Source organism: Ptychodera flava, chromosome 1, assembly GCF_041260155.1.
Source record: "Ptychodera flava strain L36383 chromosome 1, AS_Pfla_20210202, whole genome shotgun sequence".
In the NCBI taxonomy this organism is placed as follows: Eukaryota; Metazoa; Hemichordata; class Enteropneusta; family Ptychoderidae; genus Ptychodera; species Ptychodera flava.
Genome location: NC_091928.1, coordinates 1,431,140 through 1,448,828, shown reverse-complemented (window position 1 = coordinate 1,448,828; position 17,689 = coordinate 1,431,140). Strand labels below are relative to the sequence as shown.

General features: G+C 37.0%; 1 protein-coding gene across 2 annotated transcripts in view; it reads left to right on the top strand.

Annotated features, from left to right (window-relative positions):
- Positions 1-17,689, top strand: part of LOC139149933 (PHD finger protein 21A-like) — a 72,117-nt gene that overhangs the window by 14,104 nt on the left and 40,324 nt on the right. For both annotated transcript variants that reach the window (XM_070723147.1, XM_070722392.1), the window contains exons 4-9: positions 278-355; positions 1,894-2,178; positions 7,515-7,649; positions 14,260-14,394; positions 14,727-14,787; positions 15,603-15,709. In XM_070723147.1, the coding sequence (XP_070579248.1) occupies positions 278-355; positions 1,894-2,178; positions 7,515-7,649; positions 14,260-14,394; positions 14,727-14,787; positions 15,603-15,709 (801 nt within the window). The remainder of the gene's footprint in view (positions 1-277; positions 356-1,893; positions 2,179-7,514; positions 7,650-14,259; positions 14,395-14,726; positions 14,788-15,602; positions 15,710-17,689) is intronic.

Sequence of the window (17,689 nt, the reverse complement as noted above, 5' to 3'; positions counted from 1 at the left end):
TATGTTAATACAATGGCCAAGTGTGATTGATTAGGAGATAATCATTTGAATATTGTGGTTTTTTTGAGAAATTAAACCAGGCATCTTTGTCTTTTCATGGTAATTGTGAAAGGTACAATAAGTCATGTATAATCTGAATACTAACAATATTGCCAACATAGAGGAAAGGTCTCAAAGATCTTATTCATTGTTGAATCAATTGCTGTAAATTGGCATACGGCATCATGGTAAAGTGTTCTCTGGTGGCAAAGTTAAGGATCTACATTGTCTTTTTCAGAAAAAAGTTGTACAACAATTGAGAAAAGAACTTGGAGTGAAAAAAGATGAGAATGATTCACCTCAAAATTCTCTACAGGTAAGCTTGTGTGTTAATTGTATGAGATTTAGAAGTTAAACAATGAAAATGGGCAGCTGATGTGCAGCTGGCTTGGAAGGTTATATCTGATTGGTAGATTTTCACTATTAATAGCAACTTAAGGAGTCTATTGTGAATAATTCAATGATAACAGTAAGAGTTAGCCAACCAATTGCATAACAGCTTCCAAGATATTGCACATTGGCCCAAAATGGGCAGGCATCGTTATGTCCTTTACCTATGGTGATGAGATGTCTTATCAAAGATGTTACATTATAATATGCTGGAATCTGGCCATCTGATCGGCTTGAGCCAGGGATTGTATTCTCAACATGAATACCAGCGTAACATTTGGAAGGTTAGGCTTATTTTGATATTCAATCTTTGAAGCTCAAAGAGCTCAACAGGTCTACAGCATTAGGTTTATTTGATTGGTAAATTTTGCCTGGTGCAGCTTAGTGAACTCACTGATGAAGAGCTTTAAGCAGCAATGGCTATTGAACAACAATTATTTCTCAATATCTTTAGCATTTTTCAAGTAAAAGTTCAATGATCATCTGTGCACACACATGTGTGACTCATACTGACACGTTCATGTAGAGTTTCTGGTGAGGCTTCTGAACCGTCATCCCAACTTCACTTGGTGATTATTGAGGACAAAATATGCTAATTTTCACACCAGAGGTCTTATATCCACAACGAAATACCTTCGCTTGCCATATAACCACTAATAATTGCATGTAACATTGCCTGGAACACTGATTGAATATTGTCAGTCTGGCATGGAAGGAGGGTTTGTTCAGTTTGACTTCCTGAATCGAGATACAACTGGCAAAATTTTGGAAAACAAAAAGATGTATTAAAAAGTCAAGAGTTGAACACTGAGGACGCTGTGACACCCTACTTGGCAGTGATTCATTGATCATGAATTTGAACCAGAAACTTAACTGAAATGAACACGTCTGATCACAGTTTGGCAATAGAAGTTACACATAAGAATGTTGTAACAGGGTCAGACAGTTACAGGCTGGTGTCTTACTTCTGTTATGAGACTTGAAGTTGTGTTTAAGTGTTTCCTTAGGTGTACAAAATGTTTGCTTGTTTGTGTTTCTCAAGAAAAGATAGATAAAAGCGCCGACCGGGAAGCTTCATAGATAGAGTGATATATCATACCTAAATTGTCAGACCTCATGACAAGTTGGACAGAGCCAACATTTGAAAACACATCTGTCTGTTCATCTGTCTGTACCACAGCAATAGAGACAAATTTTTTTCACTCCTTTCTAAATGTTGATATTCATTCTCAGATTTGCCATGAATACAGTAGTAACAAATGTATAGTCTATGACATACTGTATCACAGAAACAAATCGGCAAATATGTGAATGGGAATGTTATTCTGTTGCATTCACTCATTACATCCACTGGGGCATTTTAAGTTGTCGCTTTGTATTTCATGGCATTCCGTCAAACATGAGGTCCAGAAAGTAAACCTTTGCTATAATTAACTAAGTAATAAATTTCATTCTGTTTTCCAGAAACCAAACACTGATTTGATGAATCCTAAACAAAGTGTGATTCCAACAGGACCATCAGCAATTGTGTCTCCAACAAGGAAACCACCAATTGTTCTCACAGTAGACAGACCTAAAATGGTGCGAGATGTTCCAAAACTCATCCCATCTCCTCCTGGACCAGGACGCATTTCCATAATTCAGAACAAGCCTACAACCAAACTTGGAAGTATTAGTGCACCACTAAAAGTGCCACAGTTGAACAAAGTGCTAGGGCAATCCAATAGACCACCACCTCTCATGAATCAGGTAAAATAACCAACCAAAATTGGATCTTTTTATTGTAAATTACATGTTTTGTTAATACAAAATGCTACCTACATGTATACTTGCCCTTTTAGCTCTGCTGTCAGTGACATGGAGCTTCAGGGCTCGAAAATTCTCGCCGCCCGACGCCCGTGACAAGTGAATTTCGAGTCCGGGCAAGTGAAAACAACATTCTCCCAGCCCGACGGACAAGTGAATTTCAATGAGGCCACTGTACGTATGCGCTGCCACTCTCTCTAGTTCTTTGAGTGTACCGCTTTCGATGGCCGGCTGATAAAATAGCTCTGTTCTGCTTGGTTACAAAATGGCAAAAATATTGACGTCTTTGCACGCTTTTATGTTTTTTTTTCTCATGAAATCATGTCACGATGCCTCCTCAATAGAAAACTACAGCTTTACAATAAAATGTTGTAAGGTGTTGAAACAATTTACCCTCCTTCCTACAAAGTTGCAATGTATTGAAACACTTTACTCTCCTTTCTACAAAGTTACAAATTCCCTGGTACGTGAAGCAAACATGTTGCTGTTCAATACTGCAATCAGGGTCCCTCTCAGTCCCTCATGGACGGACCATACTACAATACATCATGGACGTATAGCGACCGTGAATACACTGAGGCTTGGCTTTGCCTGTGTGAGTCCCGCGTACCGACGTCCTTTTTAGTCCAAGTTTTACCTACATTGCTTGAATCAAAATTTGGCCTGCAATTACTCAGTTTGATAGTAAAAACCATTATTTTAAAGGAAACTTTCACAAACAGAGTCAGAATACAAGGGAAAAGGAGAAAAACTTGAGGTTTTCTGAAAGGTCAAATCCGGGTCATCTTATGTGATGTCATGATGAAGACCCCTTAAGTACACAATTATGGTGCAAAAGAAACCACCTAGGGAGGTCTAATAGGTACAATCTTATGATGAAAGGTAATTTCTTGCTTTCCAATTTAATTAATGGCATTTAGCTTGACTGCCAGTTTTAAATTAAATTTTATTAACAGTTATGGCAAAGGGAAATTGCCAACAGTAGTTGCAGTAAGCATATCCATTTCAAATCATCACATTAATATTTCTGCAGTCACCAGACATTTCTTGATGATATCAAAATATCAAATGAAAATGTTCCTGGGCTACAATGTTATCATTATCATTAAAACTATTACTACTCTTTAAAACATTGGGAAATGAATTAAATTCATTGTGTCTTGTTTTAAAGGATTTTGACCTGACCCTTTTGTCTCAAGAAAAATACTTATGCTGAAGATGCTATTGAGCCTGCTTGATCACAACTATGACACAACACCACAATACTTGTATCTACACTGTCAAAATGCTACCAAATGCTTTCTTCTGCATAGAAAATTTGTATTTGTGTGGCTAACAAAACCACATAAGGAGCTTGTAGTGTATATGTATAATAAACTGTCATACTGTGAACACTGACTCAATGCTGCAGAATTATTCTGTATCTGTGGTAATATACACTTCACATTGCTACCTGTTTTTTGAATTGCCATCTAATTATTTCTTGTGGCAAAAGTTTACCACTAGAAATGAATAAGTATTTCAATCCCTTCAATGTCATAAAAACACAGAAAACTAAACAAATATTTCTTTAATGTAAAAACTATCATGAACAACATACAAAACATCTTGATTTGTAAAATTAGGAACTCCTGAATGCCGAGAAAGCTGTTGCTACACTTGAGATCATAAACTGTTTAAAAGTTGCTCAAAGTGGCTACAAGAGTTTTGATTTGGCTAATGAGTTGGCTAATCATTTTGGTGACTTAGGGGAACCCTGCAGTTTATGCACATACCACGTGGTAGCAGTAAACTAAATGATACTGAAAGTTTCACATGGGCACAATTTGACACAACACCGGTGGCCTATTATATACTTACCCTTGGTGCACCTACCTGACTTGCCTATTTAACACAAGGTACCAGGTCATGATGACACACAATGACAATGTACCGGTGTTGTTTTATTGAAATACATTACATGTCCCCCCAAATTTAATTTGTCCCCATTAAGACCTACTATGGGTCACTGTGTCCTCATGCTAGCAAAAGCTGGCTGAAACACTGTGCATGTATACGTTACATAAGATATTATTTTTGATACACAGACTAAGGACACAAATTTATCAGTAAGTTACAGCGACTGTTTCTTACAATGACATGAATAAAACCATACACATTTACTCCTTAAATCATCTGAAATTCAGGGCAAGTGAATTTTTCTTTTGGACAAGTGAAATTGAAAATTCACTTGCCCTATGGCAAGTGAATTTTTAAAAAAATTTTCGAGCCCTGAGCTTATCAGATAGATGGATAGTCCATGGTCCGTTGTCTGTTGTGCGTCAATATGCAGCTCCTCAGAAACTGGTTTTTCCATTACTTTAAATTTAGTGTGCAGATCTTAGGGATGACCTTTGTCAGAGTTGTTCAGATTGGGGCATAAGTGGGCATATTTGTATTTTTGGGGCAATTTTCCAGAAGAGTTATTCTCTCTATACCACAGCTGGGCTTTATCAGCCACCAGGTTGCTAGTCGGGAAATGTTTTCCAGTTTCAGTCAAACAAAACATTTGTCTGGACAGTTGAGCCATGGATAAATGTTAGCACTCAGGCAAAATGCGCCAGCAGTCACAGCCAGCAAAAATTTATGCTAGTAATGATCACAGGTTGGACTTTCCCTACCATATCTCCCGTGTTCGTCAGTATTACCTTTGACAAACCAGCCATTCTTACCTTAATTATCTTAAATATCACAGCAGGGCTACATCAGCCACTAGGTTGCTTGTTATTACCGTAGTATCTGAAAATGCACAAATGTCAAAATCTGGTATTTGCACATTACCATTCTGGAACTCGTTTGTGAATTCTGTTGTTTGCATAGAAAATTTCATTCATTTTGATATAATAGAGTGCTATTGATAGTTCATGATGGGAAGAGGTCATATTTAAATAGGCGGTATCGCTTGATACTTTCTGTGGCATACCTCTAACCCTGGAGGGACTGGCAGTAAAGCAGTTAGCACCTGTAAATGGGCTTGCATGCATAATGACACCACGGAATACCAAGCTGTCTAGTACATCATCAGGGAACTTCTGTTTCAAAGTCTTTTGAATTTTGCCAATAATCATTTCTGTTTAGGTTGGCTTCTACACATAGTGCAGTTATCAGCGCAGCCATGGAAATTCTCTATACCATAATACAATGTAGTATACCAACCATTTGTGACGTATCAGTATCACACAGTTATTATACACTATGCATATGATGAATCAATTGTCACGATCATATTTTAGTGGGGCTTTATTCACTTGATGTTTGTTGCATGATTACTCCTCGAATGAGCAATTTTTACCGGAATAGGAGTAAATTGGCCAAGACCAACAACTAGTGCCACAACACTGTTTCAGTTTTTCCTCTTCAACAGTCAGTGTATGTCGCATCTTCTAGCTATTTATAGTCGTTATCATTCTCACGAGTCACGGGACTGCCAGTTCGTATATGTGTGTGACGTAAAAACTTTCACAAGACTAGGGAGTTTATGTACTTCCAAGAAAGCGGTTGCTACAATGCGGAAGTACATGTAGTTTTAGCGAGCTATTGACAGTGAAGCAAGAGTCGACAAATGACTATAGGGTTCGTACGGTCCTGGAAAACCCTGGAATTTTATTTTAGCCCTGGAAAACCCTGGGAAAATGTGATTTAGCCCTGGAAAACCCTGGAAAATGAAGATACTTGAGACTGATGTAGTTGAACTTAACAAATCTGTTAATAAATATTCCAAGAAAGCTGAATCTGCAGGGAAATGTCTTTTGTCGCAAAGTTAAATAGTCTTAGAAGGAGTGCAAATTCTAAGACCGCAAAAGAGAAAAACAAACTGAAATACAATCAGTAGCTATACAGTTAGAAGAAAAAGCTCAGGAATTAAAGCAGTAGATAGGTACGGTGTGTCGATAGAAGTCGAGTATAAATTTGTTTTCATGGTCAAGAGCCCTGGAAAATTACTTGATTTTAGTTGAAATAGCCCTGGAAAACTGGTCAAAAAACCCTGGAAAGCCCTGGAATTTTATTTTTCCCAAGGTGTACGAACCCTGGACTAAAAAGAACCCGTATTTTATTCTTGTTTTACCACTTTATCAAGATAAAAATGAATTACGCCTTTATAGCAAATTCTGTTCCATTTTCTTTTGCCACTTCAGTTTTCAAATCACATTGGCAAGCATTAAGAATGGGCAGCACTGACACAGTGCTTATGCATGTCAAAGGACCCACATGTCTATGTGTTTTCGTTTCATCTGCACAACCAAAACCTGTCAAATATGGTATTTTATTCCATTTTATGGTTGTAAGTCCCCATGATTAGTCAATGACTGGTTAGTGTTGAATTTCTTCAAAACTATCAGTATTTGCTAAGACACGTTAGTGCAAACAGCAATTACAACCAGCTTGTAGTTCGCCAAAATGTGTTTCTGTCTTCGCGATCAGGTATCAGATATAACAGTAATTGTGCGAATAAGTTCCATCTTTTAACATCTGTTGAAAACGCATAAGCATCTCGAAGATGTTCCTGGCCAGTGATAAATACGTGCACTAGTGTACAAGGCAAAGTTTCCACCAGCAATGTAAAAATTTTCAAGGCGATTGCAGTTGTGGTGACTAGACTGAACGTGCACTCTTATTGTGTTGCTACGGGTTCACATGGGGTTTGTGCGTCATGCAATATGGCGACTACGCAATGTGCAATCCGATCTTCGAGCATACAAATCGTACTTCATAATGGGTAATTTTGCGTAAAGTGCGGGAGGTATCCGGCAGTACCACCTATTTCAAAATGACCTTCCCTTACCTACAACAAATCATGACACTTGTTTGCAAAAACATCACAGGAGAAGGGTTATCAAGTTGTGAATATAACTATGAGAAGACAAAACATGATGAAAAGCGCACTCCTAACCTTTATTTAGATTTTATTGATCCATTGTTACCTACTGAAAATGGTTGGCCATGTAGTTATTTCAAAATTTGCCAGTCAATCCTTGGTGTGCGGTTTTTAATCATCTTTCAGAATACTATCTACCATCATTTCAAGTTGTAGTTGTCAATTAAAAATTTTTTCCTTCAAGAACATTTATTGTAGAAATATGCATAAAGTCTTCATGTTGCTTAGATACACAGCAATTGCGTTATGTAATATAGCTAAAGACTGTCAATATAGATAAATAAATTGTATGACATATTAAGACCTGACATAATTTCAAAATGTTCATTAACTCACCCATAGTATTTTCATCCATGTTTTACAGACACAAAGAAGTACTTTCTCATATGTGAAGAGACCATCAACACCAAACAAACATACACAGAGAGTGAGTCCGTCAGACCTGACCAAGTCTGACGATATTATCTCCAAGAGTGTTGTCAAACCAGGAGAGGGCAAGGTTTGTAATACAAACTAATAATGTGGACTGAAGTCCAGCGGCTAAGAAGGTTATCATGTATCAGCTAGTTTTATTGCTGGTGCAATAAAACTAGGAACACCGAAGTCCCTATATACATAGGGAAACCGCTGGGAATATCCCTATATCGGCAAGTAATTAGCCAACAGCGGTATCGCTAGTGCATAAGATCATCATACAGTTTGTTTATCAAAAACACTGCGGGGTGCCCATGCTGTGTCTCATAGATAAAACACCATAGCAGAGGCTGTTCATTTTGCTTGAACGATGGTACAATAAAGGATTGACGTTTTGAGTAAAGTTACATTGGTAAATTTTGATGACCAGGGAACCTGTTGAAGCAACGTATTTGACAGATTTTCCCTCAAAATGAAGTAAAAGTACAGGAGAGAAAACAGTAGGTACAGTGTAATGGAGGTATAATTGTTATCGTTTGGCTTCATTTTGTTGTTCAGGCATGTCATTATAAATGCCGTCATTCCCACTATTTCACAAAAATTGTAAATTACGCCCAGCATTGAGGTGAAATCTATAATTTAACTTTTATTAGCTCATATTTGGTATTGATATAAATACCAAAAAGAGCTTATATGGTGAGTTGATGGCGTCTGTATGTCTGTATGTGCGGATGTATGTCCGTCACAGGCAAAGGCTCCCATACCGCCGAAGCTACCATCTCAGTGTTTGTGGTACAGGAAGATGCAGGGGTTGAGATGTGACATTGTTCAAATGAACATGTCAGTGTCAAAAATGTGCAAGTGAGGTAAGAAAAAGGGGAAATCCTGCAAATGTGCAGGAGTGGTGGCAGTAATTGAAACAGCCCACACATCTGAGTAAGAGGTTTTTGACCTGTAACCTATTTGTATGCAGGATACCTATTATATGCGGGAGTGGTGGCAGTAACTGAAACAGCTTATCAGTCATTTCCTGTCATTGTTTATTAACTGTGACATATTAACAGACCTGTTCAAATCATGGATGTCTATTTTTGTACATCCATAGGTTTGGTCATGTCCCTCCGTCTGTCCGTTCACACAGATATCTCAGAGATGCCTGGAGTGATTTCATTCAAACTTGGTACAAGGATTACTTCATATATCATACATATGCACGTCAATTTGTTTTTTGATATGATCCAATGTGGCCGCCATGCAGCATTTTATGACTTTTTCATGTACAGAGCAATAACTCAGACATGTTTCAACTGATTTTATTCAAAATTGATATAAGGACATTGACCTATGTCATACATATGTACGTCAATTTGTTTTGTGATACTATCCAATATGGCTGCCCTGCGGCCATTTTGTTACGATTTTTTCATGTACAGAGCCATAACTTAGGCATATTTCAACCGATTTTATTCAAAGTTGGAACAAGGACATTAACCTATGTCATACATATGCACATCAATTTGTTTCATGATATGATCCAGTATGGCCGCATGGCAGCCATTTTGTGACAATTTTTTCATGTCCTTAGCCAAAACTCAGGCACATCTCGACCGATTGTATTCAAACTTGGTACAAGGACATTGACCTATGTCATACATATGCACATTGATTTGTTTTGTTATACGATCCAATATGGCTGCCATACGGCCATTTTATTACAACTTTTTTCATGTACAGAGCCATAAGTCAGACAAGTTTCAATCAATTTTATTCAAAATTGGTAAAGGGACATTGACCTATGTTATACATATGCACATTAATTTGTTTTGTGATACTATCCAATATGGCTGCCATGCAGCCATTTTGTTATGATTTTTTCAGGTACGGAGCCATAACTGAGGCATATCTCAACTGATTTTATTCAAAGTTGGTACAAGGACATTAACCTATGTCATACACATGCACGTCAATTTGTTTCATGATATGATCCAATAGGGTCACATGGCAGCCATTTTGTTATTTTTTTCATGTCCTTAGCCATAACTCTGGCAAGTCTCGACAGATTTTATCCAGACTTGGTACAAGGACATTGACCTATGTTATACATATGCACATTGATTTGTTTTGTGATACAATACAATATGGGGGCGGCCATTTTGTTACAATTTTTTCATATATGGAGCCATAATTCAGACATGTATCAAGCGAATTTATTCACAGTTGATACAAGGGCATTGACTTATGTTATACATATGTACGTCTATTTGTTTAACAATATGATCCAATATTGCCACATAGTGGCCATTTTGTTATTTTTTTTTTTCATGTCGAGAGCCATAACTCTGGCAAGTCTCAACTGATTTTATTCAAAGTTGGTACATGGACATTGACTTATGTCATACATATGTATGTCGATTTTTTAGACAGTAAAATCAAATACGGCTGTGTGGCGGCGATTTTGTTACAATTTTTTCATGTACAGAGCCATAACTCAGACGTATTTCCACCAGTATAATTTAAAGTTAGTATAAGGACATTGACCAATTTCATACATATGCACATTAATTTATTTGCTCACGTGTTCACACACGTGAGCATATGGTTTAGCCATGTCTGTCTGTGTGTCTGTGTGTGTGTCCGTGTGTCTGTATCCCCATTATCTCAAAAACGGCTCTGAACGTATTTCAGTCAAATTCAGTAGACATCTTCAGAATTCAAATGGCTAGAACTGAAAAGGTTTTGGTGGGCGTGGCTTGCATATTAATGAAGTTATCACAGTTTTAATTTTTGTGATACATGGTAGTCTATGGGAAGCATGATGACCATGGTTTCTGGACATCTCGACCCCTAACCAACTCGACCCCAGTCAACTCGACCCGCTACCAACCTAACCCTGGTTAGACCTTATAGCCTTGCTCCTTCATGCCAAATATCAAAGTCACAGGTCTTGCCAATTTTGAAGATTTTTAAAGTATTATTTTTCTGATTTTTCTATGACCTTTGACCTCCCCTATACCCATGCAGCTAAGCTATGGCAATGGCTTATTCTGGCGTATGTTAAAGTCCAAGACAGCCAGCTTCTATTGGACAATGGCCAGTAGGGGACCAAATTGCTCTCCACAATTTGGGGATTCCACTTGACCTTTGACCTTGGCATCTTCCTGCAACTCATTTATTATGTGCATTTCTAATTCTGAGCCAGCCAATAGAGCTAGAGGTCTGATTTTGGTATATAAGGACAACTTAGCAATACAAATTTTTTGACAAAATGTCATGTGATCTCGATGACCTTTGACCTTAAATATGAGTATACGTCCATAACTCAGTAACCACAAGTGCTACACCCTTCATATTTGGTATGATGGGAGACCTTATGACATCACATCCTGTACCTCATTAATTATGCGCATATCTAATTCTGAGCTAGCCAATAGAGCTAGAGGTCTGATTTTTGGTATATAGGAATAACTTAGCAATACCATTTTTTTGACAAAATGTCATGTGACCCAGATGACCTTTGACCTCAAATATATATATATATGGCCATAACTAAGGATCCACAAGTGCTACACCCTTCATATTTGGTATGATGGGAGACCTTATGACATCACATCCTGTACCTAATTAATTATGCACATATCTAATTCTGAGCCAGCCAATAGAGCTAGAGGTCTGATTTTTGGTATTAAGGGATAACTTAGCAATACAATTTTTTTGACAAAATGTCATGTGACCTTGATGACCTTTGACCTCAAATATACATATATGGCCATAACTAAGTAACCACAAGTGCTACACCCTTCATATTTGGTATGATGGGAGACCTTATGACATCACATACTGTACCTCATTGATTATGCACATATCTAATTCTGAGCCAGCCAATAGAGCTAGAGGTCTGATTTTTGGTATATAGGGATAACTTAGCAATACAATTTTTGGACAACATGTCATGTGACCCTGATGACCTTTGACCTCAAATATACATATATGGCCATAACTAAGTAACCCCAAGTGCTACACCCTTCATATTTGGTATGATAGGAGACCTTATGACATCACATCCTGTACTAATTAATTATGCGCATATCTAATTCTGAGCCAACCAATAGAGCTAGAGGTCTGATTTTTGGTATATAGGGATAACTTAGCAACACAATTTAACTTGATTTTAGTCATTGAAACTTGCTATATACATCAAAGATACTGTGATATAACATTATTGAAAGTCAAAAGACATTTTTACTTCAGCCAATTCCTAATTTGCATATTAAATGAATTTTCATACTTAGGGATATTCATCTGAATTGACTCGATCAAAATTGATGTAACTTGCTATGTACATTTCAGACACTGTAATACAATATTATTGAAAGTCATTAAGCATTTTCTCTTCAGCCAATTCCTAATTTGCATGTTTAATGAACTTTCCTAATTAGAGATATATATCTGAATTGACTTGACCAAAAGTTGACAAAACTTGCTACATTTATTGCAGATACCATGATACAACATTATTGACAATCATTAAGCATTTTTACTTAAGTCAATTCCTAATTTACATATTTAATGAACTTTGCTTATTAGGGATATATACTGGGATTTACTTTATCAAAGTTGGCAAAACATGACAACATTGATGATTATACCTGGTTAAAACAATATCGAAAGTCATTTCACATTTTCATGTCAGCTAATTTACAATTTGCATATCTAATGAGCTTTCACAGCTCGGCATATATGGCTTGAAGGACTTGGCCAATGGTAATTACACTTGCTATATAAAATGGTGATACAATGACAGCAGTCAAAGAACTTTAATATTTTTATTTCAGCTAATTACATATTTGTATACTTCATGACCTTTGAGAATTAATCGGCGGTGATTATTGTTCATTATGTTGATCATAATACTTTCAATGAAGTTGCAAACATGTGGCAAAGGTTCAAATTTACACATAACTGTATGAAACACGTGAGCATTTTCAGTTCATATCTGGTTTCACGGCATGTAGCAGTATCATATCAATTACTGGAGTTTCATAATTAGGCTGATATGTCAAGAAATACTGCGTCAAATTTCATGAAACTTTGTACAGATGTTTAAGCTCACATTGCTTTCACAGTGACAAAGACATGTATTAGTGTCATTAAATTTTGTCATTGCATATGTAATGAACTTTCCTAATTAGAGTGATATATCCACAAATACTGCTTCAAATTTGATGAAACTTGATACAGATGTTGATCTCTTAGTGTTGTAAATAGTGCATCAAACTTTATGAAATATGGTACGGGTGATAATCTGTTAGTGTTAGGATAGTATGCAAAAATGTTTGGCAACATCCTGTCGATTAATTCCTAATTTACTCATTTAATGACCTGTTGTAATTAGGATGACGGCCTACATTGGTTTTATGTTTACACCACCATGGAACTCATTCTTGGCCATTGAGTACCATCTGTATCAAAGTATTTTTATTACAGACCTAATTAATGAAGAGGACTTTATTCTCTCTGAGGACTTGTAATCAAAGTACCCATTAACAAGTGGGGACTGTGTCATCAACGATGACTTCTTTCCCACGGCCTGGCCCACAGCCAGTGACGTCGACGTTTTGTACTTCAAATTCTGAGAGCTACATCAAACGATCGTTGGACAAGAAATTACTATTTTCAAATTGCTATCACCAAAAAATTACAGAGAAATGAGACAACACAATGATAAAAAAGGCATATCATCGATGGTGTTGATAACCTACATTTTGCTTCTAATCTACCCAGCACAAACCAAGTACCTTTTAAAACTACGCAGAACCAACTGGCCCGATTTCAGCTCGCCCAATACCAACTCGCCTGAATTCAATTTGTTGGGCAAGGCAACAAATATTTTTCTAGCAAACGTAGACAGACTTGCACTGTGCACTGAAAGGAATAGTTTGTGATATCTTTTCCAAAACTGAAAAAATAGTTAAAGAAGTAGCCATCTCTCAGGCAGTACGGCCAAGGCAAACCTGAGCGTTCATACTGACTAATGGAGCATTTTCAAGGAAAACGGTGATGTCAAGGAAAGGCGATGACTTAGTTTTTAAAGTTGAAGTAAATGCTTAAAACTTTGGTTGTGTTAGTCAATCTATCAAAATATTTTTGTTCCAATCGATAAAATCATAGACAGTCTCGATTCTACCATCCATAATTGATGTTTACAGACTCAATCGACAACCAGGAGAGGTAAATTTACAACACAAGGTATGCAGTATGAACGTGTAATCTCAAACAACGGGCGAGTTGGTTTCGAGCCAATCTGATTAAAATCAGATGTAGGTTCCCTGGTCATCAAATTTTACCAATGTAAATGTGTGGCAGGATACGCTTACTATTTTCGAAACACCTGACATCACTTCTTGGTCTTCTGGCCTGAGGTCCATATATCTTTCTTTCATGAATATGACTTTGTTTGTGTACCGTCTATTTACAGTCTGTTCTGTGCTGTTTTGTGTCTATGTTTACAACTATTGTCTTACGAACTCTGACCTAATGTCATTGGATTATGGATTGGTATGATTGCGATTATTTTACAAAAAACATCAATCCTTTATTGTACCACCGTTCACGCAAAATGAATAGCCTCTGCTAAGCAAAACCACAAGATATCAGCTATTAAATTTAAGTTGATTGTTTTCATCTGTAATGTGCAGAAAGTGGAATTCATGGCAGCATTGGGACTTATCACACCAAAAACTCTGGAAGAAATTCGTAGTAAAAGAACAGAAAGGAAACGAAGAAGTACAGCAAATCCACAGTTCAGTAACTATGGTCAATATGAACCTGATGTAAGTATCACTAGTTACGCTTGATATATTCATCACCCATGCTTGTGAAAATGTCATCATACACACAATGTCAGTATTACTCCAGCATTTGAACAAAGTTAGGATGATCTGACATTTTAACCATTATTCTGCTAGACCTATCACAGTAATCACAGTATCTGTATTTTCAGGATGCCTCAAGTCCGTGTGCAAGATATGGGAAATGTCATGCCTCACTCGTTCTCAGACAGTTGTCATTCTGAAGGTTTTTACAACAAAAAATTCATGAAATGTCAGCGTAATAAATAGTGGATGATGCATTAACATTTTAAATATCTCATTTACTTCCATAGCGTAAGCGTCATGTTGGATCATATCTCAGTGCACATCCTACCACTGAAAGGAAACGGAGAGGTTTGTTGACAACGTTTTATCAATTCACAACACATGTCTAAACAAGATTTGCCTGAAAGATGTTGATAAGTCAAAATGTGTCAAAGTCTTAGCATCACCAACCACACTGCAATGCATCACACAAAGCACAAACCACTCAACACTACAATGCATCGCGCAAAGCACAAGCCACTCAGGCAGGAGTAGTATAGATTGTATTGTTTCCAAATTAAATGTGCACATTTCATCAAAGTGGGTTACTGCTACAATATCAACATTTGTGTCTCTGACATAATATATGGTTTTCCCCATAGCTTTGGCACCCACAAAGAAAAAAATTTACAAAATCAGCAATTGTCATTGAAGAAATTTCAGACACTGAGACAAAGCATTATAAAAAATGGGGACATATTGCCAATGTTCACATTTACAATTGTGCTTGTGAAAGAGACATCATAACAAAACAATTACATGCTACTTTTTCAGTAATCTTCATGCTAACATTTATTCATCTGTCCCCATATTTTACATGTTAATTTAAAGCCCTTTGATACCTAATTAACCTTCTATGCTAGCTGAGGGGTCCATTATAACACTGATGTGTCACAATTTTCTCACAGCCTCATGGGCCCTGGCCTTGCCAGTGAGAATGACAATGCAATGACAACGTTGCCACGTAAATACAACATAATATGTATTGTATCGTGGGACACACGAGTCTGTCTCTTATCAGTTAAGTTTATTTCAGTGTATCTGTTTGGTACATTTGAGCCACTGAATAGAATCAGAATTTTCAGTAACTGATATTGATTTTTGTTTTTCTTTGACCTGTTAAGGTCGTCCTCCAAAGTTTTCAGATAGCAGACCTAGCTCACCAGAAGATAATGAAAACTGTGCTATTAATCAGTGTTCAGTGAAAATTGCCAAATCACAGCTGAATGATGTAAGTATTAAAAAATAAACTATTAAATTTCACCACAATGAGTTTTAATTTGCTTTTAATACTGAACCATACTATCACAATAAACCAACTAAAAGCTGAATTCACATACTGTCTTTTTACACGAGCAATCCAAAATTTACCAAATTGTCTGCAGAAACACAGAATATTTTATTAACAAAGAGTTCTTATCAGCGTACGTGTAAACTTAATTTCACAGATTTGACTGTATACAATAACACCAGAAGAAATAAAAGACAGTCACACATTTACACCACGCACCTTTCTTACAAAAACTTGTTCATTTTCAATGCCGTATTCAACATTTCCAGTAAATTACATTGCTCCAACAATGGCTTTGGTGACACACTGGCATGCCACACTTAGGCTTACAGTAGATTTCTTGTAATGGACCTTTTCCCAGTTATCCCAAAATGCATTGCTGTGATTGTATCAAACACCATATACACATTCAAAACAACAAAAACATACCGATTTTGTGTTGAACAATGGATTGCATTACAAGAATGGCACAAATTTACAATGCCAAAAAACTTGTTTATTTTGTATCCATTGGCAATGAAAATGTAGGTCAGGGTGTAACCTGCCATAGTGTTCTGCAAGTAACATATCTTACATATACCCTACAGCTAAAAAGTTCTATGAGTAACATTTTGTACACCCTAACACATACTGCATCGTGGAACTGGTAAAAGAACTATTGTTCTAATATAGAACTCTGTGTGTTATAGGCACAGATAAAGGGCTTATATAATGAAGTATTACCATGCCCCGTATGTGTGTACTGTATGTAGCACATGTGATTTTCTTGACTTCTCATTTTAATATACAGCTATGTCAACAGCCTAAAACTAGCTTGTAAATTATCTTTGACATCAAACAAAGTTTGTCAATAACAATACTATACCTTAAAATAAGTGAAATGTTCATTGATAATATTCTTGTTAGAAATCTAATACCAAGTAAGATAAAGATCTATTCCAGATGTATTTCCCTTTGTTGGCAGTGTCATTCACAAAAATTCAGGCAGTTCACATAGCCTATGATGTGACCTGTTTTCAATCAAATACAAAGACAAAAGTCATTAATCAACAGCTGCCAATCAGATTCAAATAACTGAAGTGCACTCGAAACAATCATCTATTTATGTTATGGTTCTAATAAAACAAACAAATCGATACTTTAAGTACTTCCATACCTGGGTTGGTAACACTGCTGGTGGACAGAATTGTCCCCGAGGTTATCGTTCGCCCAGTTAAAGCGATGAAATTTGTTTCTTCGCTTCGATAAAGTGTGTATGTGCGATGTATGATAGTGAGCATGCGTGCGTGAGTGCTTCACGAACTCTACAACATGTTGAGCGGTCTCAGTCAGAAAAATGTAACAACTTAGCCGGCTATTGAACCACTCTTTTTTGGGAGTGGAGATTTAGCCGAGCGGGTCTGTCTGTGGCCTCTCAGCTAGGCGACTGATGCCGTATGTTGTGGGTTCGAATCCGATTCAAAACTATCTGTATTTTCTAACCTTGGTTGGTAACACTGCTGGTGGACAGAATTGTCCCCGAGGTTATCGTTCGCCCAGTTAAAGCGATGAAATTCGTTTCATCGCTTCGATAAAGTGTGTATGTGCGATGTATGATAGTGAGCATGCGTGCGTGAGTGCTTCACGAACTCTACAACGTGTTGAGCGGTCTCAGTCAGAAAAATGTAACAACTTAGCCGGCTATTGAACCACTCTTTTTTGGGAGTGGAGATTTAGCCGAGCGGGTCTGTCTGTGGCCTCTCAGCTAGGCGACTGATGCCGTATGTTGTGGGTTCGAATCCGATTGAAAACTATCCGTATTTCCATGTACAAGTACAATATTTTATCCATTGTGATTAGCAATTTAAGTTGTACGTGCTATGAAATAATGTAGCTATATCATAGCAATACAAATTTTTTTAGCTCTGCTGTCAGGGATGT